This window comes from Exserohilum turcica, assembly GCF_000359705.1.
Source record: "Exserohilum turcica Et28A unplaced genomic scaffold SETTUscaffold_11, whole genome shotgun sequence".
In the NCBI taxonomy this organism is placed as follows: Eukaryota; Fungi; Ascomycota; class Dothideomycetes; order Pleosporales; family Pleosporaceae; genus Exserohilum; species Exserohilum turcicum.
The window spans coordinates 800,101-823,533 of NW_007359926.1; the positions used below are offsets into that span (position 1 = coordinate 800,101).

The following is a 23,433-nucleotide window of genomic DNA, read 5'->3' on the forward strand; positions in this document are numbered from 1 at the left end:
TCGGTCAGCTTGGTCCGACTAATTCTGCACCTGCACACTCTCGCCATATGCACGTTTAGACAAGCTAACTGCGCTGCGCAGCCAAACGGGGCAGTGTGCATAGAATCCTTGTCAAGCGTGTCTGTGGCCACGCCGAGTGGCCCATGATCGTCGCTTGGGAGCTCTTAAGAGATGGCACCCACCACCACCACTAGCCTTCTTCACCCTCCGCCTCCCACCTCGCCTCTCCCACTCACCCCCTCCCTCCTCATTCGTCCGCACCCTCCCTGTCTCTCCATCTCAATCCACGGCGCCTCACCCAAAAATCACTTCCGCCAGAGACACGTCTTTTTTTTCTTGCTTGCCTACCCCTTCACCCTCTCTTTTGTTGCTTTCCTTTAAATCCTTGAACCCGCCTCCCCATCTAATATCGCAGCCTCTCGCACATACCACCTGAAACACAACCACCATGCCGATCTCGTTACTACCCGCCTCGGCTGCGGCCTTTGCGCCCCGTTCCAACGTAAACGTTGTTTTGGCCTCCAAGGCCGAGCCATGGTTAACACAAACACTCAAGAGAGTCAATCGTGTCAAGCGGCCCTTGAACAGCGTCCAGCAACACACGCGCTGCCTGACCGAGACACTGTCGGGCCCCAACGCCATCTGGTCGCTCTGCTCCATCATGGTCCCCAAGGCTCCCGACTCGGAACTGCGCAAGGACTCCAACCCGCTCGTCGAGGCCCTCTTCAACTACCAGCTCATCCACATCGAGGCCTATGTCGTGCACGTCGACATGGTTTCACAGCATGAGGTTGCATTCAAGCTTACACCAGAGACCATCGAGGCGCTTATCGAGTACCACAAGGACATTTACTCGGTCGACGTGGCCGCCAGCACCTGGGAGTGGGCCGAGAAGGAGCAGCAGCTCAAGAAGCTTCAGGACGGCTTCGTCCAGGCCGTCAACCGCTATGTCTTCCGCACCGGCGTCAAGGCTCTGGAAGGTCTCGAGGAGGAAGGCGCGGGAGAACTGCTCGAGGGCCGAGGCGAGGACGTCAAGAGTGCCATCATGGGACTGTTCCTCCCGCTTCTTCCTCCGCCTCCCCGCATCGTCGACGTGGTCCGCCCCGCACCTCTGCTGCCCAGCTCGTCGGCGTCAGCCAACTGGTGGGTGCCAACACAGCAGGTGCACCCGTCGCACTCTGCGCCCGTCGACTCGTGGAGAGTGGTGCCTTCGACGCCCAGCCCGACCATTGCTACCTGCGGTGAGACGGGCCCCTCGTTCTGGAGCACCATGGGAAACATGGGGTTTGAGGCCATCCAGCTTCCGTCGCCGACGCCTTCGTTTAGCCAGCCATACAACTCGACAAGCCCATATGCACCAAGCACCAGCCCGTACACGTCGAGTTCGTACTACAGCCCGCCCCCGGCATCGGCACCGATCCCTGCCCTTCCTCTGCCGAGCGTGCTGGCCCAGCAGTGTGGTTCAAGCGCCGTGCACGGAGGATTCGGCGGCTTCGGATGGGACACGGGATTTGCACCACAGTACGCTGCCTTTACATAAGCTGCATGGGCGACTATGCTGTGGTACATGTACCTGATCTCCGTCGATGGCGGGAAGCGCGGACCTGGCCAGTTCGCCCCCCCCCCCCCCCAACCGCACTTGTTCCCAATCGGTGCAAGTTGCTAGCACACCCACGTTGCGACACCCGACACGAGACGAAAGCGATATCCACAACATGATGTTCTGCGACCAGACATCATGGACCAAAGCAGCATGGGACGGCGTTTATCATCGATTTTTAGCAAGCGTCATTTCTCCTCTCTTGCTGGTACATGTTCTTTTTCCTTTTTCCTTTCTTTTCTCTTGATACCTGCTTTTACGGTTTGTCTAGTGTTTTTTTTAGCGAGCGATTTCGTTTCTTTTTTTTCTTCGTCCATTACAGACGCACACGGCCGGACCAGGTCCTTTCATTACTGAATACAGCATCTCTGGGAGGTATGCATGTCGGGCATTTCAACGGAAGACGGTAAACACAGCCTCACGGCTTGCGGGGTCAGGCACTCTGGAAATTGGGTTTTTTGTTTTCTTGTTTTAATGTCGTTTTCCTCCTGGACGGTGCGCCATCTCTTCGTTGAGCACGTGGCAAGCCATGACTCTTACGATTTGACGCGATCAACGTTCATGAATCTGCCTACTTGGACTGGTATTGAGTGCCAGCTGGACATGCCGAGAGGCGACGACAAAAGTTATACAAGCATCTGTGATGCCGCTGTAATAGCTCGTTTCTGTTGCAAAAGGAGGACTGGGTCGGAACGGGGTAGGCTTTGGCGCAGGGTCAGGACAGGAGTACGCCCGTGGCGTGCCCTGTTGTTTTGGGAAGCGGTCCTCTGCTTGCGGAGCACACGCTTTCCAAATGTACCTTGATGCTTTTTGCCGAGCTGGACCGATTTGGAAGACTGGACGCACAGAGACTTGTAGGCTCATCTCCTACACTCCAAGCCAGCCTTGCGAGAAGCACGCGACGCGGTTGAGCCGGTCGCCGTGAACCAGATGCTGGCAAGAAGCAAGCTTCTTATTAGCCTTCTTAAGTTAATCTCCAAAAAAAGAACCTCAAAATTCAATTCAATAAAAAAAGATTTTCAGAAGCGTGTGCACAGGATATGATTGTGGAGTGAGTGTTTCAGTACTATTCTTACTACTAGCAGCGGCGGCCAAGACCAAGACCAAGACCAAGACCAAGACCAAGACCAAGACCAAGACCAAGACCAAGGCAGATGAGTGTAAGCATGCTCGGGGGATAGGAGTGAAACGGGCTGCATGCATGGATGTTGGAACGGGAAAGGAGCAGGCGTTGGGCGATGCTGAGGGTGGAAAGGCTGTGACTAAGTATACTGGATGGGGCGGGCGCACGAGCCAATGGGTCAGGACTGGGACCATGGCGCCGGGACGGGGAGCGGGAGAGGGACGATTGGATTCTGGGGCACACGCACAAGCGAGGAGATGGGCAGACGAGCTGTGCCGCAAACGAGGGCGGGATTGGGCAAGGCGGCGGAACGGGAGCCATGGGTTCGGAGGAGTAGAGCAGTAGTGGCAGTGTAGTGGTAGGAGGCCATCGGGCGGTAGTGGTGGTGGTAGTGGTGGTGCCCAAGGCAATCCAGCCAAGGCAATCAGGGCAGGGCGACGTTTGTTTTTTGCGACCTGTCGCGGGCGCCTAAGTAGCTGACGTGACGCGGGCGGGCGTAACTATGCACCGTCACTCGTGCGCTCGCCAGCAGCGCCGAGGCCAACTCGTTTGACGTCGATACACTCACTCACTCACTCACTCATTTACTCACTGCCTGCGTCTGGAGCGCATGCACATGCGCCGCCCACTCCTCCAGCACCCGCGCCCTCCATCGCCGCGCCGCGCCATGCCACCCGCCAATTCGCCTGTAAGGATGCCTGTGTGTGTGGTGTGCGCTCTGCATGACATGGCATGGCATGACACGGCCACTGTTGACTGACGGAGCCGCATCATCTAGGACCCCGAACCCGCTACCACCACCAATACCACTACCACTACCACTACTGCTACTACCACCACCACCACCACCGCCACCTTCATCTCGGCCCTGCGCGAACTCGAGAGCCCCGTCAACGACGACGTCCTCAACCTGGCCGCGACACTGGGCCCCCCGACCGACGACGCCCACGATACCGACGACATTGACGACATCGCCCGCGCCGCCGCCGCCCACTACGCCCACGCCGCCCACCACGCCCACGACCAGGAGCGCCTCGACGGCTCGCGCGAGCGCCTGAGGCTGCTCGAGAGGCAGCGCGACGAGCTGGAGCAGCGCGACCGGCTGCGGCGAGTGATGAGCCGCCTCAGCCGGCTGAGCGACAACAACTACGGCGACCGGGTGCCCAGCCAGAACAGCCTGTACGACTGGTCGCCGGCCCACGACGCTCCCACTCCTCCGGGCGCCGCCGAGAGCTCGCTGAGGTCGACGGCCATCCTCCAGTCGGCCGGCGTGCGCCGCCATGCACGCTTCTCGGCTCGCTCAAGGGAAGCCGCGTCTGCCGACGCGCCCTCGCGCCATGTGTCGCACCGCAGCCTGCGCGACATGCTCGCTGCCCGCGCCAGCCTGCACAGCGACTCCATGGACCGCCACCGCGACGCTGCCGCCCGCCACGCCTCGATGCAGCGCCTCGCCGACGCCCGCGCCTCGCCCATGCTCGAGCACACGCTCCGCTACCTGGCCCGCATCCGCCACTCGACCAGCAGCGACGAGAGCCTCGAGTACGCCCGTGACGCCGGCTTCCTCGACAAGGACTACTTTTGCCTGCAGCACGCCGACTTCATTGCAGACCCCTTGGCCATCCCGCCCCCCGCTGAGACGTCATGGCTCGTCCCCGGCGCCCTCCTCTCGGGCTGCCAGCATGCCACCACCATAGCCACGACCCGCCACACTGCGCTGCCCCCTCCCATCCGCCCCTGGATATGGACCCCCAGCGACTCCTCGTCGACGGGCCGCTCCGCCCACCACCACACTCCCGAAGCCCTCCCCCACCAGGACCAATGGCCCGTCAAGGTCACCATACACCACGTCGACTGGGACGCCATGTCGCTCTCTGCCACCATGGAGGCGTATAACGTACCCTCCCACCCCCACTCGCACACCATCCTCCCCACCGCTACCACCACCACCACCACAACGCCGCCGCCCGCACGCACATCGTCCATCACCACATACCTCGAAGGCGAAATACTCGACTTCAACAACCACACCCTCCTGACCGAATCCTTCAAATCCACTGCCGCAAACGACGCAACATACTGGCGCAAGCTGCCCCCCTTCCAGAAGATGAGCGACGAAGACGTCATCCGCTGCTTGACCAGCAAGAAGTGGCTCACCGAAGTCCTGAGCCAGGAATGGATATTAATGCGCTGGAAAGAACGCTGTTTTGTCAAGAGCCTGAACCGCAGCACCGCCGATCCCGTGCAGCCCCCACCCTCGACCACGACACCCTCGTTCCCGGACGGCCCGACACCCAACATCTGGTCAGCAACCAGCAACGCATCCAGCTACCAATCTCTAAGCACTGGCTACACCCATGCCTCCCAGCTTCAGTCTTCGCCCTACCGCATCGTCCGCAACGCGCAGACGGGCCGCGCCGAAGTCGAAATCACCCCCCAACCCCTCTTCAACCCTGCGAACAACGACGCCGAACACGCCACCTTTGATGATTCAGGCTGCGGCCTGACCATAAGTGGATTCTACTACGTCGCCCTCGATCGGAGAAGTGGCAGGCTGGAAGGGTTGTATTATGATCCACAAAGTAGCCCGTATCAGTGCTTGAAGCTAGAGAGCATAAGGGGTGGGCTGAGAAGCGCATGGGGCTTTAGATGAGAGAGGAAGGTGATTTTTCATCACGCATATTACGCATTGGCTCGGTGTTTTGGGAGTCGGTAACTTAGCGGCGTGTTATGCATTTCGCCGCCTGAGGGATTGATGGGTTTTCCTTGTTTCTCGGTTTGATTCGATTGGATTCAACGTGTGGGGTTGGAGTGAATTGGCGTGAATTGGATTGTATGGGAATAGGACAACCAAAGGCACACGGGGAAAGAGAGAAAGAAGTCAAAGGGGGGCATATTACACACTGGGAACACATTTAACGGCCTAACTTCCCCTCTCTTTATTTTTCTCTATCCAAGCTCCAGCCCACGCAGATAGACTAACAGATGCTAATTAACGACATGTTACCCTTTTCTACCATTCTCTTGTATGACAGTATGCCTTGCATACCCTTGAATTCCCTGGAATACCCATTGCTATCCAGCTCCCCGTGGCGCTGTACGTCGTGTTACACACATACGCCATATACGCCCTACACGCCCCCCCTAGTAACTTGCATGTACTTGCATGCGCCACACCAACCAACTCATCTTAGCACCGATTTTGTCCCCACACTCACCCGCTGCTACTAACTACACTCAGTAACTAGATGCGGGGCTGCGGTGACCCTCTATTTCCTACATGCTGTGCATCGTTGTGTTTAGACAGGTGTGCTATTGGGGACCTGATGGAGGAGTCATTGTCTACACGTCGGACTCGCTTTTCTGCATGCATGGCTGGTGTATAAAAAAGGGAGGTTGACGAGATCAATGTGGTCAGGTGCATAGCAGAGAAAGAGAAGGTGAAAGTGAAAGTGAAAGAAGAACAAGTCAACATGGCGACTCCAACTTCCGCATCAACACAATATCCAAGGACGGCTGTGAATAAACTCGGTCGATTGCCAAATAGAGGTATCTATCTATCTATCTCTCTACCCACGCATCTATCCCATTCCCCCCCTTTTCACATGTCCATGTAAATCGACACAGTTACTCATTTAACTGCAAGGCTACTACGACTACGCCACCATCCACACGCTGCTCGACCGCAGCCCCCTCCTACACATCTCCTTTACGATACCCACCCAGCGCTTCCCCGTCATCCTCCCCATGCTCGGCTGCACCGCAAACTACACGGATCCCAGCGCCGAGCCAGCCACCACCCCGCAAGACGTCTATCTGCACGGCCACATTTCCTCGCGCATGTTTCAGCGCGCCAAATCCTGCCCATCCTCATCTCTAGATTCCACTCAACAACAACAACAGCAGCAGCAGGCACAAAAAGAAGAAGAAGAAGAAGAAGAAGACGAAGAGTCTCGAGATGGCCTCCCCATTTCCATCGCAGCCTCCTTTCTAGACGGCCTCGTACTGAGTCTCACGCCCTTCCACAACTCGTGTAATTACCGCTCTGCCGTCGTGTACGGGTATGCGTCTCTGGTGACGGACGAGGCCGAAGCCCTGTGGGCCATGCACAAAATCACCGAGAAGATGCTGCCGGGGCGCTGGGACGCCAGTCGCGTGCCGCCGACGGATGCAGAGGTGAAGAGTACGGGGGTAATGAGAGTCAGGATTGTATCTGTAAGACTGCTCCTTTCCTTTTTCCCTTCTCTCTCTTTCTCTCTTCGTGCGTCATGGTAGCATGTGCTAACGAGCCAGGCGTCGGCGAAAATACGAACCGGAGGCCCCAGTGAAGATCGTAATGATCTGAAGAATCAGGAGCTTGCGCAGCGCACGTGGACGGGCGTCGTGCCGTACTGGGGTATGTGGGGGGAGCCGGTTCCTGGTGCCCAGAATGGATGCGAGGAGGTGCAGGGGTATATTGAGGGGTGGAGGGTTGGGGAGAATACTAGAGGGAAGATGGAGGCTTTTGGGGCGGCCATGGAGAAGTAAGTAGTAAGTAGTAAGAGTGTGATGTTTATGATGGATTTCTTTAAGTAGTGCTGTATTCACGATTGATTCTATTCCATCTTTATTAAGAAACACTGGCTTGACTAACCATAATACCACAAAAAACTACTCCGCCCGCCGCTTCTGTAGACCCACCTTCTTCTTTCCAAGCACATCTCTGCCCTCCTCGATACTCAGCATTGCTTCCCTCTTCTTCTCGGTAACAGGCTTCAATGCATCTCTCACCACTCTGCCCTCGACACTGACGCCCTCTTCTTCAAACTCGTCCATCTTCTTGCCCACCCGCGCTTCAATCGCCAGCACAAGATCAACATCTCTCTGCCCAATCATGGTAATGCTCGTGCCTACACGACCAGCACGCGCCGTACGACCAACACGGTGGATGTAGTCGTCCGGGTCACGTGGGACGTCGAAATTAATCACAAGAGCTACCTCTGGGATATCGAGACCTCGCGCGGCTACGTCGGTAGCAACGAGAATGCGGGCAGCTTGGGCGCGGAAACGTGCTAGGTTGTTCACGCGATCCGACTGCTTGAGGCCAGAGTGCAGGGCCGTGACGCGGTGGTCCAGGAGACGCAGCATATACTCGAGTAGCGTGGCTGTCTTGGTCCGGTTGCAGAAGATGATGACGCTTTTCTCGATGTTGCCGGGCGTGTTGAGGAGCACGTGGAGGTAGCATTCTTTGTGTGTGACGGGCGTTTGGAGGTACTTTTGCTGCAGCCGTGGCGGAATCGCTAGATTCTCGGTATCCACTTCTGACACAAAGATGGGTAGGCGGCCTGGTGCGCGCGGTTGCTCCTTGAGCGCTAGGACTTCCGGTGTTACTGTAGCAGTGAACAAGAGGGTTTGTCGCGTTTCTTTCGGGGGCAGCGCAGACAAGCACGTCTCGAGATCAGGCAGCATGGAGCCTTTTCCTGGGGCCAGTAGACGGTCTGCTTCGTCAAAGACGACGAATCGTACGCGCCGAAGACCACAGATGGTGTCTTCACCAGACGTTCGGATGTGCTCTGCCAGTCGGCCTGGCGTCGCAATCACAACGTGAGGACGTGAAGCGAGCTCGATAGCTTGTGCGCGTTGGTCTGCTCCGCCAGTGATGAGGATTGGCTTCATGGACTGAGGAGCTGAGATGGCCTTTACTTGCTCGTAGATTTGGATGGCGAGTTCGCGCGTGGGTCTAGACGGCGTCAGTATGACCTACGTCATGTTCGAGGCAGTATGCCCAGGTAGCAGATTAAGTTTTCCAGATTCAAACATTTGGATCTTTACTAATCCTGCAAATCATCCAACCTCCGTTCATGTAGCCAAAAACGAGAAGCTTACTCACGTGATAATGACTGCAAAAATTCCGCTCGGATCCTCCGCCCACTTTTGCAGAATGGGTACCGAAAACGCAATCGTCTTACCGGTACCCGTCCTTGAGCCTCCTATACAGTCTTTTCCCTTTAGGATCTCCGGAATACAGGATGCCTGAATACCCGTTGGTCGCTTGATCTCCATGCTGGCGAGCGAGGCGACGAGCCATGGCGCGACATTGAGTGAGGCAAAGCTGAGCTTTTGGTTGACTGCAGGGGTATTCGTAGCTCCAGAGTTATTGGAGTTACTCTGTGGACCATTGTTCTTTGCTTTAATGCGCGATATTGTTGGTGGTGCTACAGAGAGTGGTTTCGGGGCGGGTTGAGCTTCAGTCTCTGAGGCGGAACTGTCGTCATCGACAGGTGAAAGTCTCCTCCTTTTTCTCGCCCCAGACTGAGAGTCTAGTATCTCTTGATCGGATGCTCCGGAGTCGCTGTAGTCGCTAGTCGCCATGTTGCGGTTGTTGGTTGTTGGTTGTTCTTCGCAGCCAATGTTCGAGTTGGATGGTTCCAAAATTTTATGCAGGGATATCTCACGCTATTCTTATCGATAACACATTGGATCTGGACTTTCGTCCAATCACTCAATTTGACTCGGAAGATTTCAAGCATTCTATCGTCCTGTCGCATGAATATATCGACTTGCAGGTTCATGAAGCTCTAACGAGACCTAGGCTCCCCTCTCAATTCCACATCTACATTAATTACTTTCGATCCCTCCTATACCGGCAACAGCTCTCTCCACAAAGACATGACTTGTCGAGACCAGCCCAATACTTCTCACCATAGTCCAATGTGATTTCTGCGCCAGCTTCAATTCCTTTGCTGACCAGAACTATCCTTTGAGTGTCTAACCAGGTAAACGTCGAGAACTGTGCATTAGGCTTGCAGCTGTGATTGGCGAAACGCGTATAATTACCTACCCTGCCCTGCCATACCTGATAGCTAGTGGACTGTGTTGAGCTATCCATGACGTCGAGATGCCTCATGCCTTTTGTGATGAGGCCAATCATTTCGCCAATGCCAGTACCGCGGTCGAAAGAAGTTAGAGCAATGAGACCGTTGTTCTTGCCGTCAGGTGTGCGATATACCTGGACAGGCGCTGGTTTACGCTTTACGCAACCAAACAGCGATGGGAAACAGAAACAAGAGTTCTCCTTTGGGTCGTCCGACTGTTGCTCATTGCATACCGTGCAGACATAAGCGCCACCTGGTCGTCCTATGGCATTCGTTTGTGGTGTCCATCTTGGATCTTCGCATCCCCATACTGATTCATCAATAACCGATTCATCAATGTGCTCAAAAGCAAAGTATGGATCTTGGGCAAGGTATGTCTGGCGCAAGGGTAGAGGATCAGAGCCGTCCTCGAAAACGACCCATTCATGCGGGTGCCCCGGGTATTGAGGAGTCGATGATTCGCCCACGATGGCTAATAGTTGCCGCCAGTGGGGGTGTAGAGTATCGGCTGCTACTTCGAGTCGCTTTCGCAGGTTTCGGAGGCGTCGCATAGCATCATTGTCAAAGCCAACGCGGTATTTACAGAAGCGGTAGATGCCCATGCCGGCAAACACTAGCGCTGCCCAGCCTGCTGCATCTTTGACTTCTTTGTACCCTCGCCAGATTGCCATCTTGTTCCGCAGCTCCTTTCTAACAACATTATCAGTCATCATCATTGGAGGGTTATCATACACTTCTACTCCATAAGCGTGAAGCGGGAGGTTGTGCTTACTCTGACCAATCAAAATCTCGACACGCCTCCATGAAAACAGCCTTTCGGTGTTTTGTTGTCGATAACTCTGGCCTCGTTTGGCTTCGGTATTGCACTTGCTCCTCAAAAAGTTCAGTCCACCGGGCTTGGACAATCATCTCAATTGACCGACACACGCGGCTCGCCTGTGTGACCTTGCGGCAAAACATGTTCATTTGGCTGAACGAGTCGCCCACGGTGTTGGCTGCGCAATTGAGTACCGTCGTGGTGGCAGACGACGTTTCTGATTGCGCATGTCGAACAATATCCATGGACGGTCCATTGGGTGCGACTTGAAATTGTTCGAATATCGCTTTTGGATCAAGGTTGATGGAGCCATGTACCTGCTCCCAAATGCCGATGATGAGCTTATCTAGAGTGGAAGGCTGAAAGACGAATTTATCCGAAGCAACCTTAATACTGTCAGCATGCGTCCATGCGAGGTGATTTTGGCGACACAACTGCAACGTCACCTGACAAGGTTTGGTTACGCCATCAATCAGGTATCCATCGGAAGAGGGGCCGTAGTCAGTGCATGGCGGGAAGCTCCACGTACTTTTTTCCTTTTCGGGAAACTTCGGCTATCGATTTGCATCTGCCGTTGGTGTTCGCTAAGGTCCTCTTGGAACGAGGACTGCTTTTGCGAAACCCGTAAGCCGCCCGTGCCCTTCCTGCGGCTCTCCCGCGAGTCTTCACGTGACGGGTAAGGAGTGTCCTGAGAACGGGATTCAGTTGGAGAAGCCTCGTCATATTCATGAGAATCCACTGCCGGGCTCTGCGTGGGTGCAGGGGTCCTCATGCCCGTTAAATCTAGCGTTTGCTGCGTACGTGTCAGTGTGCACTACTGTACCACCATGGTGGTAGATAGATTAACATACCGACGCTATTCTCTCAGATCGCGCCCTCACCGCATTGTCGGTGCCAGCGTCCTCGAGAAAAGCTTCAACGCGAAGGATGGGCCGGGTAAGACTGTCGAGTTGCGGCCATGCCACACCGATGTTAGACTTGGCAAAGTGCTCTTGTATAGCTCGACCAATGCACTCGGAGAGTCCTTCGACATCCTGGATTGCGCTCATCTTTGATCAACCTCGTAGCTGTACCTGGCTGGCATCAAACAAGTCCGCGGGAAATTGCCACCAGACGCCAATGTGCGTGTTTGCGCGAGCAACATGCAAAAGGGGGTTTTGGTGTCCACCCTATCGACCACTAGCTGTTGGTCGTACAGATAATTTGGTGGAATGACGCCAGTACCGATGGACTTGATCTAAAGATCAGATACCCGCGAAACGTCCGACGGGCTACAGAGATGGGCGTGGCTCAGGCGCAAGCGTGCTGATGCTGCTCCTCACCATCACATTGGTCGTCTAATCGCAAGAAGCACAGCCGCGTCTGCGCATGGAGGAGGAGAGTCCGTTGGAATCGGTAAGGGTGTTGATGGAAATTCTGCTCAAGCAGCAGCAGCAGAGGCTGGGCAGAGCGGAAACGCGTTGGACAATGGGTGCATCGAGCTTGGCATCGGTAGTACTTCGGCCTTTTCGTCATCGAGGTCTGCCCAAGACGCGCGACCTACAACATGCGCCAGGCTTCAGCCACTCAGAACATCGCACAAGCGGAACAGATTCTCAGGTAGATTTTGTTGGGTCGTGACAAGTGTGGCAAATCTGCCATCTCCACCTAAGTAGTCATAGCTGCCGCTCAGTGATGCCCGGGCAGTCAATGATTCAACAGGGATGTCGCCGTTGAACCACAATGTCGGTGGAAGCGATATTAACTGTTACCGAAAGCTAGTCGAGCTTGATCTGCTACTTACCGGTAAACGTCACCAGACCGCCGGATCCATATGACACATGTACCATTGTTGCATCTTTGGCATTCAGAATGGTGCATCGACTGCACTGTCTCACTGTACCGCGTCGCCATCTCTTTCTCTACGCTCAATATCCGCAATAAGGCTCCATCATGTCCACTGCGAACACTTGCAGAAATCCTCGATGATGTAAAATTGGCCTACCCAACATTGCCAAGTCGCGCCGTGATACCGGCGATCGCAGTGGGTCAGCTATCGTAAGCGGGCTAACATGACATATATATATGCATGTGTGTGCTCGGCGTCCCAAATAAGCCGCCACATTTATTGAAATCACTGCGCTTATGTCGAGCACTTCTATGCATTTTTTGGCGTACCACTCCCTTTGATTCATTTCGCAAGATTGGCTTGTTTATCGGCATCGTTTGTACCCATCTGTTGTAGTCATAATGGAGTCATCGGGCGCAACAGAACCAAGCAAAAGAAATCGGCTGGAAAGGATCGCAACACACGAATCCTATACTTTCCAGGGACAAAAAGGATGGCGGAGGTGGCGTATATTACAGCCTGGACGGGGCATGTATCACGATGTGAAGAGAAGATTGCCATACTACTGGAGCGACATCACAGATGCCTTCACTTATCGGGCTTTTGCAAGTACGGTCCGCATGTACTTTGTGAAGTAAGTTTTCTCATTCAAAAATCAAGTAATATACTCATGACCGCAGCGTCCTGCCGGCCATTGCCTTCACACTCGACATGTATCGCCGCACTGGCGGGTTCTTTGGCGTCAATGAAGCCCTGTTTGCATCCGCGTTAGCAGCAATGGTGTTTAGTTTGCTGTCCTGTCAACCGTTGACAATAGTCGGTGTAACTGGTTTGATTGCGCTCTTCAACTACACCATCTATGACATTATCAACATTTACAATCCGAGTATATATCCAGCATTTACAGCTTGGGTCGGCATCTGGGCTGCCATTTTCCATTGGATCGTATCATTCGGAAACTATTGCGATTACATGGCACATGTCACCGATTTCTCGAGCGAGACCTTTGGCATGTATGTCGGTATCATTTATTGTGGTATGTACGCCTCGAGCTTTGATGGTAGAATTTACTGCTTACCCGCAAATAGTCAAGGGCGTCGAAGAACTGGTCTATCTCTTCAAGGCCTCCGAGTTTGAGGGCGGTTATCTCTCCATCGTTATTGCCATCCTCTACTTTGGTTCTGTCTACGGCCTCGAGAAGCTCGGTGGTAGCATACTTTTCACCCCATGGGTGCGCAGTATTCTGGCCGACTACTCCTTTGTTTTCCCCACGCTGTTTTGGGTCGGCTTTTCGCACATCCCTGGAAGATTGAAAAGCACCCATCAATACCGAGTCCCCATTGTAGGGGCTTTCGAGCCAACCCAGAACCGCGATTGGGTAATTGATTTCTGGAACCTCGATGTTAAATGGGTATTCGTGGCTTTGCCATTTGGGTTCTTGATGATGCTGCTTTTTTACTATGACCACGTAGGTACTTGCTGTCTCGTTGATGAACCTTGTAGGCTTACATTTCAACCAGAACGTTTCCTCTCTTACCGCGCAAGCCCGTCAATACCCTCTCAAGAAGCCAGCTGGCTTCCATTGGGATTTTTTCCTACTCGGCTGCACCTGTTTCGTCAGTGGTGTCATCGGGCTTCCCCTTCCCAACGGTCTCGTCCCTCAAGCGCCAGTGCATACCGACTCTCTAACCATCTACGAAACAAAGCTCAAAGTGACCGAAACCAAAGATGGTGGTGAGATCCGCAAGCCAGTTGTTGAAGCTACGGCTGTGGTTGAACAGCGCATCAGTCATTTCCTCATGGGTATGGCTATCTGGGGTACCATGACAGGTCCTTTACTCGACGTTCTACACACTATGCCCGCGGCTGTCTTTGCCGGTGTATTTTTTGTCGTCGGTGTATGTACCCACTATCTCTACGTTTTTGATAACTCATTGAATAACTAACAACCATTCAGTGGGGATCCATAGAGTCCAATGGCATCTTAGCCAAGATATGGTACCTAGTATCCGAACGACGCTTCCTCGACCGCGACAACCCTCTCAGCACTATTCCCCGCCAGAAAATCTGTCTCTTTATCGGCCTTCAAATATTCGGTGTTGCATGCACAGTCGCCATCTCGCAGACTATTGCTGCAATCGGTTTCCCTGTGCTCATTATAGCGCTCATTCCTTTGCGCACCTTCTGCATGCCCAAGTGGTTTTCCGAGCATGAGCTTAGTGTGCTGGATGCGCTGACTGCAGATAATCCAGCTGTGTTGGTTAGCTTGGGCGGGACACCAAGAGGCATGAAGCACAGTGTTGTCCGCAACGGAGACATAGATGAGCAGAGTGATGTGGAGAAGGGAGAAAGCACTCGGTCGCAAAGTAGGCCTCCAAGTGCCGCCAGGCAGCGCGCTGGTAGCATACATCTATAGACGGATATGTATTTCGACATCCTTAACTGAATATCTGGAGCATACAGAAATACTGAGAGGCATAGAATAAGACGGGGAATTGAAGAACTAGAGTTTTGAAAGTCTTCAGCGATTCCGCTAGCGCTGAGCCGAAGAAACGTATCTCTTCGCAATAAAAGTTTAATTTAGTCTAAACAAGTCATTGTTAGTGGTACCTAGCTGATGTCTCTTGTTCTCACCGGCGCTCATCGTGGTCCAATACGATTAATCAATCAATGGCTGGCACGGCATCACTTGAAGCTCTCCACCCATCGTCCATCTCCATCTCCAGGCTTCTTATAACCAGGACTACCGCACTCAGAATAAGCCCCATTAGTCTAGCAATATAGCCGATACATCGCTCGCCTCTCAAACCCCGTTGTAACCAGCCAACATGCCAGCTGCCTTTTCCTGAATAAAACTACCCGCCTTGTAGCATACATGCTAATATTATAGCAATGCAAATGTCACAAGTGCATACAGCAAGACATTGAATTATCTGGCTCTTTCAGAGGAAGATAAGGCATGGGGAGTGCGATTGCAAAGTGGGAGTATCTTGATGAAAACGTGCGACGGCTGACGTTCGTCACCAAAGCAAGCTTCATGGTTGTTTTGTTGAAAAATGAAGCAGTACTTCCACCCGTAACTTGTGAGTATATGGAAAGATGGCCAGAAATGAGGAAAACAACAAATAGAACATGTCTAGCAGAAAAGAGGATATCGTACTCTGTTCTCTGAACGACAAACATGTCACTAGTTGCGTTTGTCCAGAGCCGGTCACGAGTACTGTTTTGAGAGCCTTCTGGTGGATTCTCTCTAACTGTAGTTTTCACTCCATGTTCTTAAAGGCAAACAATGTGAGGTAAGAATCTGCGCATGACAGAAATGCAGCACACTTGGTCTTGGTTGCTAACTGTTGAGTTGATAGCGAGAGCATATAGTATTTAGTTGTGTCCTCTTTAGAGAATAGTACTCATAGAACACAACTCTAAACGTGTTTGTATTCCAGCTTTCCTTTTGTCATTATCAAATTCTAGAGCGCTTGTTATTGGGTATTCCCTCCGTATATCCTGCCGCTTCGACATTATGGCTATGGAAAGAATATTGGTCCTTAAAGAGTTTGGAATGACTCTCTCCTAGTATGTCGGTCACCTCGGAGCCTATATACTACACATGTTTGATCCGATTGGATAAAAGTACAGTTGAGAAGTAGTCATGCCTGTATTTACGGCGCTTCTTTGCGCTTCTCCGGAGTTTGTATTGTGCAATGGACACGCAATCTATCAACAGCTAACAATATTCACTGGGACATGTATACCATATTGGAGAGAGTAGCGCGTGAATATGTATATTAATAAGAACCGGGATACTCTTGCAAAGCTGAGAGGCTGCTTTAGTTGATGTTCTAGATGCAATTTCGACGTGCTGACGCAGTGGATTTCACGACGTAAGAGGCTACTTTAGAGTTTCAAACTACGGATAAACAAAAAGAGCATGGTCTAACGTTGCGGGTTTAGTGCATTTGACTACTAGCTATTAAGATGTCTATAGTTGAGAAAATAACAAGACTCAAACACATTGAGAGTCTCGGTGTCATGGTTAGGGATTGGGAGTTGCTTTTTGGCCGTTGATAAGGATGATCGCTGTACCGAGCACATGTCATATTATTCAAGTTGTTGGATTGTTATGCATCTGCTATAGTTCTCTGTTGTATAGCTTTCATTAGTGGTGTTTTGTTTTAACCATCCTTAAGTGACTTTCATGCACCCTCTGCCCTCCGGTGTGAGCTTCGACCACTTTTCGACACCACTTTCGACGTACAATCTTTCCATTTCTGAGGTTTACTGCTACGTACAGTGGATCTTTACCGTTCTGGCTTCTTCTTTCGGCTCATAGTTTAAACCCCAGAGTGACGATCACGGGCAACGTTGCGCCTGCAATGACGTTGAGCCGCTGCAAGAATTATTCGTGAACGGTATTGATACGTCGGCTTTGATTTCCGGCAATGAAGGATTTACAAAGTTCGGTGGCACCAAAACTGCTCAGCCCACAGTTACAGGTAGATGCCTCCAGGGTCCATGCAGTCATATGACTGACCCCACTATGACTACTTACCTATCAGGCGTTTCTGACTCTAGATTCACCTGATTGGGTATCCACAACTCGTGGCGATGCATTTTGGGCCCCAGACATAGCAAACTCAGTTCTATTTTATTACAGGCCAAAAAAGGGTTGGTTGCGAACGCACAGCGATAAGACAAAGTCAGGAAGCACGCCATAAATACATGTTTAAGGCCACCCCCAGAACACGCCTTGGCCGCTTTTGGGATTTGGTGACAAGGGTATCGAGTGTTATGCAATTCAAAGATGACCTCGTGTCGAAGATGAAATACCAAGAGAGATATACTTCTTGGGTATCCCACATTATCTCGGAGTATTTTACAAGAAGAGTTATGGCCTTTGTCTGTCTAACATTAGGCCGGCATTCACATGGGCAGACTCTCTTGGAACCATGGTTGATCGGCAGAGGCATCGTTCCGCACGGCGTAATACCGGCCGGTTGAAACTTTCCGTTATGTATGACATATGGTCTTCGGGCCGAAAACGATGATAGAACGGCCGGAGTTGCCGCGGCAGGAGACCAGACCTTCCCTCACTTACGAATCATCGTCCTTCACGATAGCCTCGGGCGAGATATACGTACTGATTCATTTGCTATGACTAGGACTCTGGAAGGATGCTACACCAGCGCATTCCAAAAGAAACACCAAACACGATGGTCCGACAACGGGCGACGCCAGCAAAAAGAGAATGAGTCGCGCCGCGCTGTGCCGCGTGGGTAAACAACGAAGGATGAAGAAAGTTACTCCGTATTGCTGATTTGGACAAGGGGAAACATGTGGCGTGTCTCGGAGTGGAAAATGGCTTGAGGCGTCGAGAAAGTCGCAGATGAGATTATTTTATCTATGTACTATTCTCTTGGCTTGTCTATATTCCCATGCAAGCGCGTTTTCATGTCAAAAGCGGCAGTCTGGCGGATGCGACCCCTGCCAAGTCCATATTCTTGGGGATAGCCTAGGGTGCTATACCCATCCGATAAGATGAAATTCCTTGTCATGCATTCCGAGAAGCGTCTATCGCGTTTGTGTCCCTTTTTTGCGTGCTGTTGTGATGCTGCGCAACGGCGTTGGCTTCTGGCTTTGGGCGCTTCGTGCCAATGCGATGTCCATCGAGAGTTGAACTGTATCCGCTTCGTGCTGCCATTTGAGGAGTTTCAAAGTTATGGAAGAAAGGATGACGGTCTGATCCATCGGTTGAAGATACAGCACGGTTCACGCCGGGGATGTCACCCATGGTCTCGACTCTGGGTTAAAGCCTGAGCAAGAATAATGAAGCTGAGCTGAGACAGTTATACCGGCACCTTTCCACCAGTGGATTCAACCACGGAGGTGACGTCTTCTTTGAGCTCTGGAATAGCATTCGAGACCTGCCATGCTAGTTGCTCTTGCAGCATCCGATATGCATCGAAGCGCCCATTCAGCATCTGATTCATCCGCTGCACAGTCTCGACGAACTCGCGGGTGAATATATCGGGATTCCTGGAGTTTTCGACATAGGACATGACCTCAGGCGGTATGTCGATTTGGATAGAAGGTGCGGTCCTGGCCAGCTTGACTAAGTTCTGAACGAGCGACTGGCTGTAGACGCGTCAGTCTCAATGGTCGGCCTAAATCCAGAGCATATTTCGCACATCTCACGCTTCATAGCCTCTTGTGTTGTGTTTCCATGGTGATCATATGCTTGCACGATGAGGTTGTAGAGGTTCTGTACGATGTCCTTCAGCTGGGCCTCGACCTCGACTATCGCCGCTACAAAGAGCATGAGCATGTTAACCCAAGAGCGCACTCGATGACATACATTCAGGGCTTAGGTTTGCCATGTTGGTGCTAGTAGTAAAGGCTATGAAGTTTGCTGAGTGTAGGGTTGGCGCGTGAAAGCGCGTTCGAGGTTGGAGATGCCAAGCCTCGGCTAGACTTACCTACCCAGCCCGATAGGCTGTCGTCATCGCTCACTTTACCATCACCTTTCTGTTTCCACAACGACTTCTATCGCCCGTCATCACGTGTTGAACCAGTTGCTGAGTACAGGTAATGATGAAAAAATTGTTGCGATGACTGAGAATACGAGCCGGGATCCCGATGTCCCCCTTTCGCAGCCATCAGGACTTCAGGCCCCAGCGCTGTCTACTTCCGGAGCTCCCAGAAGCAACCACGCAAACCATCCTCGTACTGCAAGTCCCACTCGATCAGCCGACTCGCAAAAGCCTCAGCCAGATACTACTTCGGATAGAGCGACTGCAGCGTTTATTCGACGGACCCTATGCTCTCACAACGTGCTGCTAAACAACGGTGAGAAAGGACGCAGTACCCCGCGGCCAATCGAGGACGTTCTACCGCCTTTGACGAGCTCAAATGAAGTCGACCTCCAGCTATACGGCATCATTTCGGTGATCATCAAGGAGTTTGTACAGACGTGGTACTCGAAGATCACTCCAGACCAAGTCTTTGTCAATGAGGTGATCCAAATCATCGCTCATTGCACCCGAGGCCTTGAGCAGCGGTTACGACAAGTCGATTTGGAAGCACTGTTACTAGACGAGATTCCCGAGTTACTCCAAGCCCACCTGCGCTGTAGGTAATTCCGATCCTGGACAGTTGCATGAAGCGTGTCTAATGGCCTGTGGTTAGCTTTTCGCATTGCGAAGCATCAAGCCGCCTCTTTGGGTTCGCTAATAGCAGATCCTCGTACGATTTATCATACGCTTCATCCGCACCCTGCACTGTCTCCTGTCCCCACCGAAAGCGTGCCGGCATCAATCCTTGAACAGCGGGAGAGCGAATCTGCATGGCGTCAACTGCTTGTGCACGGCGTTTTGGCACTGCTCCTGCCCACTGAAGATCTCGAAAATGGGTGTCTTCGTGCGCTAGTTGCCGAGATCTTCGCCGAAATGATACTCGGAAGCGGCATTAGCGGAAAGGCGTGTGAGGGCTGGGTGCTTTGGGAGGGTATCACGAGCATAGCTGAAGTGTTACAGACGGATGATGGGAAAAAGAAGGACTCCCAATCAGACGAGGTGAACGGAGAGCAGTCGTTGACCCGTCTCGAGCGCTACGGGCTTTTGCCGCACCAAGGGGCGGAGGCTAGATCGAAAGAGCAGCTGGACGGTGAAGAGCAGAGTCATAAGCAGGCGAGGTCAGACATGAGTGGGCTCTTCTGGACGGTGGTGCAGTATGCATTCATGGCGTTTACTGCGGCGCGCGCGGCGATGCTGTGTCTTGCAACATGCTCGTCCCTCCCGTCGAGGTTTGCCACAAGCGAGCAGTCATCGGACCAAGGCTCGGGCCAATTGGAAATGGCGCAAACGGAGACGGCGAGCTCGAAGCGCCCAGCGGGAGCCAAACGGGCTGTAGTAAGCATGGCTCTGTGGAGCTGTGCAGCGCAGATTGTTGAGCTGGACATGCGCATGCCTTGGCTGGCGGGCTTCATGTCGATGGCCCATCGCGGAGCCGTGGCCGGGCCAGGCAGGGTGGGCGAGACGGACGGCGCATTGGACAGGTGAGTGACGATGATATCTTCTTTCTCTGCGGACCTGGCGCCATGGTTGGCCCGTCTCTGGGAGCGTTGCAGGCCCGTGCGGCACAGGGTGCGATGGCTCCGCATGCGATTTCAGTCACTTGACTTCGCTTCAGCGAATGCGACGGCCCGCAGGCTCTCACACCGGAAGACCCTGGGCGTGGCGCATCATCTCATGCAAGCCTCGGCACCCGTTCCGGGCGGCAACTCGACACGTTTTGGACATGGCGACTTGGCACCCTTGGCCCCTCACTCTGGCCAAACACCACACCATCTGCCATCGGGGCCACATCGACAGCACAACTTCCCGCCCGCGCACGCAATACGACGGGGCGGCTTGCAGAGGGCCTGCACACGCTAGGCCATCTCACCGTTTGTCGCCCGTCGGCACTGGCCGGACGCGCTTGGGTCGACGGCATTGGTCGACCATGCCATCCCGACCATGCCACCATGGGCGGCGCCAGCTGATGACGCCTCGCTATTCGGCCTCGACGCCCTTAGCGGCCTGCAACACGGCTGCCGTCATCTTGCCGTCCAGGCCATGCCGGCAAGCATGCGCTTCACTTGCTCAGTGCGCCCTTGTCCGATCTGTCAATTCGTCCAAACACGGGACGAATGGCAAGGCTCCCAAGCCTCTGGGTACGGCTTGAATGGGTTCAAGAGTGCGACGCCTTGAGTCGCCCTCTGGTAGGGCCAGTCAATCTCGCTTGACATGGGTATACGCCTCACTTTGTGGACCGCAGTGGCAGCAATATCCCTCTCCACCCTGGACCGGCCCATTGGCGCTATGCATTGCAGCCTCCGTCATATCCAACCACGAGCTGCCCGTCCCGCTGACTGATTTACCCATCGAGGCTACTACACACGCATTCGTGCTGCTTTGCACCAATTGGATGCTGCTGTCAATGTCCTGCTTCCGGCACTAACCACGAGCATGTGCAGATTCCTCTCCCATACTATACACACACGCATTCTCAACCCCGCTTTCCTCCCAGTGGCGCTTCGCACGCTGCGTGCAACTCTTTTCCCAAACAACGCGCCCGGGCCCCCACGCCAGGTTCCAGCAGACGACGAGGTCAAGGCCATCAAGCACTGCTGTGCCACGACACTCCTGAATCTAGTCCCTCCCAAGGTGGCATCGGCCTTCTTCGCGACCTACCAGCGCGAAGCCCAGATTCAACAAATCGAAGACACTCTAGGCTGTCTGGATGACACGTACCTCAACAAGCATCTGATTTTCCAAATTGTGGAATTGATTGTCCTGCGCCTCTTCCCCGAATTGGGCGAACAGAGCGTAAAGGATCTTCTGGAAGAGCGTATCAGCTGATACGGCCTTGATACAGTGACGAAACTACGCCCCGGTGCTGAGTACAGTACATCGGTGCTCGTCTTCCTACCAAGTCTCACCGCTAGGTGCGCGAACTGCTGGGCACGGCCCGTTGCGCACTTATCACTGCTTGCACCGTGTTCAGATGATCAGAAATCGGGTTCTACTGGGTTCCTGGCCGCATACATGCTTCCTCCACGCACAGGGTGTGGCTACAGGGCAGCGGCAATAGCGACAAAATTGCAGCTACACAATGTACTGTCATGTATGACCAACTCATCGCGCATCCCATGGTGAGATGTGGTAGGAAAGGTACACCGCTGATCCTGGTAAGAGGGGGGCTGGCCAATGAAAAAATTCACCTGGGAAAATTGTTGAGGCACATGGCGTCCAGACTGCGGGCTGCCTGCATGCGGCGGCGACCACCTGACTATTCGGGGTATTGCCGAACGGGACGTACAAGGACTGTACCACGAGATACCCCACAGCAACGCTTGACCCTCGAACCAGCAGTCTCCAGCCAAGTTGCCCCGGGTGCTGCACCAGCTCATGCTTGGAAATATGTATGGACATGTAGCAGGGGAACAGGAGCCCAGGGCATGCGTGCAAGCAGCGCTTAGATAACCCGCATCTCAGCCGTTCGACGAGCGCAAAAGTTCCCGTGTCAGCGAAGCGGATGGGCGGGGGTAAATGAATGACATTACAACCGGCCGCCCCCCAGAAGCCGATATTGCGTGACAAACGACACAGCAGCAGCAACCAGCACGACGACATGGACCTTGCTCTGCTGCTACAGTACTAGTGCTAGTTCAACCCGAGCATCCTGGGAATCCTCTACACATCTTCACGTGCCGAAAAGCTGCCTTGACACGGCCCCACATGTCCTTGGGCTGAAGACCCACCACGCGACATGTAAGTATGTATCTGATAGCAGACTTGGCTCGGGACGCTGCTGTGAACCACAGCTCACCGCGGAGCATGCTTGCCGCCGCCGCCACCAGTCAGTTCTCGACCACGCTCTTTGACGTGGAGCGGTTTCAAGTTCAAATATAACTCCACCTCCTTTGGACCACGTTTCGGCTATGCTATAGCAAGGACGCATATTGGTAGAAGCGAAGGCAGGCCATGGAGTTTAGGTTTTCAAAGGGCTACCCCGCATGGGCTTGCAGCCCTCGGTCGTGTCCTAATTATCGCCCTCGCCCGGGGATGCCGCACTGTACCTGATAAGCCATGGCTAGTGCGGCCAGGCTGTTTCAAGATATTCGTGTTCAGTTGGGCAGCAGTTGCGCGCAGAGAGGCACAGTGCCCGAGGCTGTGTCGTTGTGCGGCGCAGTTGCTGAAGCTCTCTCACCCTTTCTCGTCCTATCGTACAAGGCGCGCGCTTTGAGGGCGCGTGCGTAGGACCCCAAAGTGCAAGTCGCCGCCTGTACCCGCTTTTCTCGACGTCACTGTGGATGAGGCTTAGATGGGGAATGACTCGCTGCACTAGGATGACCGTTGAAACTTTGGTCCTCTGAGGTCTGGAGACGGGCAAGGAATCCTGTCTCGGGTACGTGTGCGAAACCGCGCGATGCGCACACTACGAAAAGAAGCAAGATCCTAGTACAAGCACCCGCCACCCAGCATCTGACAAGATGCGACGTCGCCTGTTCCTGGAAAGTGCGGAGTATAGGACAAGGATTTCTGGAGTTGAGCAGCCTTTGCTTCCCGGCGGTCCTAGCGCCGCAAATTCTCCAGCATCTCCCATGCTCCCTGGCTAACCGATTGGTGATCAGGGGGCGGAAACGGGCATCAAGGCTTCCAGCTCGGCCCATGCTCC

The 23,433-nt window shown here is 53.6% G+C and overlaps 7 protein-coding genes across 7 annotated transcripts; 5 read left to right on the forward strand and 2 right to left on the reverse strand.

Moving 5' to 3' along the window:
• Nucleotides 1-229: 229 nt before the first annotated feature.
• Nucleotides 230-1,615, forward strand: SETTUDRAFT_167137 (uncharacterized protein). The gene has a single exon (XM_008023907.1). It carries the CDS (start codon nt 449-451, stop codon nt 1,538-1,540), a length of 1,092 nt encoding a protein of 363 aa, XP_008022098.1. The 5' UTR covers nt 230-448; the 3' UTR covers nt 1,541-1,615.
• A 1,775-nt stretch (nt 1,616-3,390) lies between these two features.
• Nucleotides 3,391-5,700, forward strand: SETTUDRAFT_182716 (uncharacterized protein; the record flags this gene model as incomplete). Its single annotated transcript, XM_008023908.1, has 2 exons — nt 3,391-3,411; nt 3,502-5,700. The coding sequence occupies 2 exons, from the start codon at nt 3,391-3,393 to the stop codon at nt 5,371-5,373; spliced, it is 1,893 nt and encodes a 630-aa protein (XP_008022099.1). The 3' UTR covers nt 5,374-5,700.
• A 493-nt stretch (nt 5,701-6,193) lies between these two features.
• SETTUDRAFT_158817 (uncharacterized protein) lies at nt 6,194-7,247 on the forward strand (the record flags this gene model as incomplete). Its single annotated transcript, XM_008023909.1, has 4 exons — nt 6,194-6,269; nt 6,367-6,570; nt 6,649-6,935; nt 7,014-7,247. The coding sequence occupies 4 exons, from the start codon at nt 6,194-6,196 to the stop codon at nt 7,245-7,247; spliced, it is 801 nt and encodes a 266-aa protein (XP_008022100.1).
• A 58-nt stretch (nt 7,248-7,305) lies between these two features.
• On the reverse strand, nt 7,306-11,759 carry SETTUDRAFT_175311 (uncharacterized protein). The gene is made up of 6 exons (XM_008023910.1): nt 11,243-11,759; nt 10,921-11,043; nt 10,347-10,777; nt 9,374-10,264; nt 8,590-9,060; nt 7,306-8,439 (listed from the first exon to the last, which is right to left on the reverse strand). Exons 1-6 carry the CDS (start codon nt 11,438-11,440, stop codon nt 7,371-7,373), a joined length of 3,183 nt encoding a protein of 1,060 aa, XP_008022101.1. The 5' UTR covers nt 11,441-11,759; the 3' UTR covers nt 7,306-7,370.
• An 822-nt stretch (nt 11,760-12,581) lies between these two features.
• On the forward strand, nt 12,582-14,710 carry SETTUDRAFT_167140 (uncharacterized protein). Its single transcript, XM_008023911.1, has 5 exons — nt 12,582-12,853; nt 12,900-13,255; nt 13,308-13,687; nt 13,740-14,117; nt 14,177-14,710. The coding sequence occupies exons 1-5, from the start codon at nt 12,621-12,623 to the stop codon at nt 14,633-14,635; spliced, it is 1,806 nt and encodes a 601-aa protein (XP_008022102.1). The 5' UTR covers nt 12,582-12,620; the 3' UTR covers nt 14,636-14,710.
• A 3,061-nt stretch (nt 14,711-17,771) lies between these two features.
• Nucleotides 17,772-18,593, reverse strand: SETTUDRAFT_175313 (uncharacterized protein; the record flags this gene model as incomplete). Its single annotated transcript, XM_008023912.1, has 3 exons — nt 17,772-18,351; nt 18,405-18,522; nt 18,572-18,593. 3 exons carry the CDS (start codon nt 18,591-18,593, stop codon nt 18,063-18,065), a joined length of 429 nt encoding a protein of 142 aa, XP_008022103.1. The 3' UTR covers nt 17,772-18,062.
• A 231-nt stretch (nt 18,594-18,824) lies between these two features.
• SETTUDRAFT_145852 (uncharacterized protein) lies at nt 18,825-22,011 on the forward strand (the record flags this gene model as incomplete). Its single annotated transcript, XM_008023913.1, has 3 exons — nt 18,825-19,344; nt 19,402-20,269; nt 21,230-22,011. 3 exons carry the CDS (start codon nt 18,825-18,827, stop codon nt 21,612-21,614), a joined length of 1,773 nt encoding a protein of 590 aa, XP_008022104.1. The 3' UTR covers nt 21,615-22,011.
• Nucleotides 22,012-23,433: the final 1,422 nt, after the last annotated feature.

Coding starts and splice junctions, on each gene's coding strand:
- SETTUDRAFT_167137 (XM_008023907.1), top strand. CDS start 449: ATGCCGATCTCGTTACTACCCGCCTCGGCTGCGGCCTTTGCGCCCCGT.
- SETTUDRAFT_175311 (XM_008023910.1), bottom strand. CDS start 11,440: ATGAGCGCAATCCAGGATGTCGAAGGACTCTCCGAGTGCATTGGTCGA. Junction 9,061..9,373: donor TATTGGGCTGGTCTCGACAA/GTCATGTCTTTG, acceptor CATGGCGACTAG/CGACTACAGCGACTCCGGAG. Junction 8,440..8,589: donor ATTTTTGCAGTCATTATCAC/GTGAGTAAGCTT, acceptor GACGCCGTCTAG/ACCCACGCGCGAACTCGCCA.
- SETTUDRAFT_167140 (XM_008023911.1), top strand. CDS start 12,621: ATGGAGTCATCGGGCGCAACAGAACCAAGCAAAAGAAATCGGCTGGAA. Junction 12,854..12,899: donor GTCCGCATGTACTTTGTGAA/GTAAGTTTTCTC, acceptor TCATGACCGCAG/CGTCCTGCCGGCCATTGCCT. Junction 13,688..13,739: donor TGCTTTTTTACTATGACCAC/GTAGGTACTTGC, acceptor CATTTCAACCAG/AACGTTTCCTCTCTTACCGC.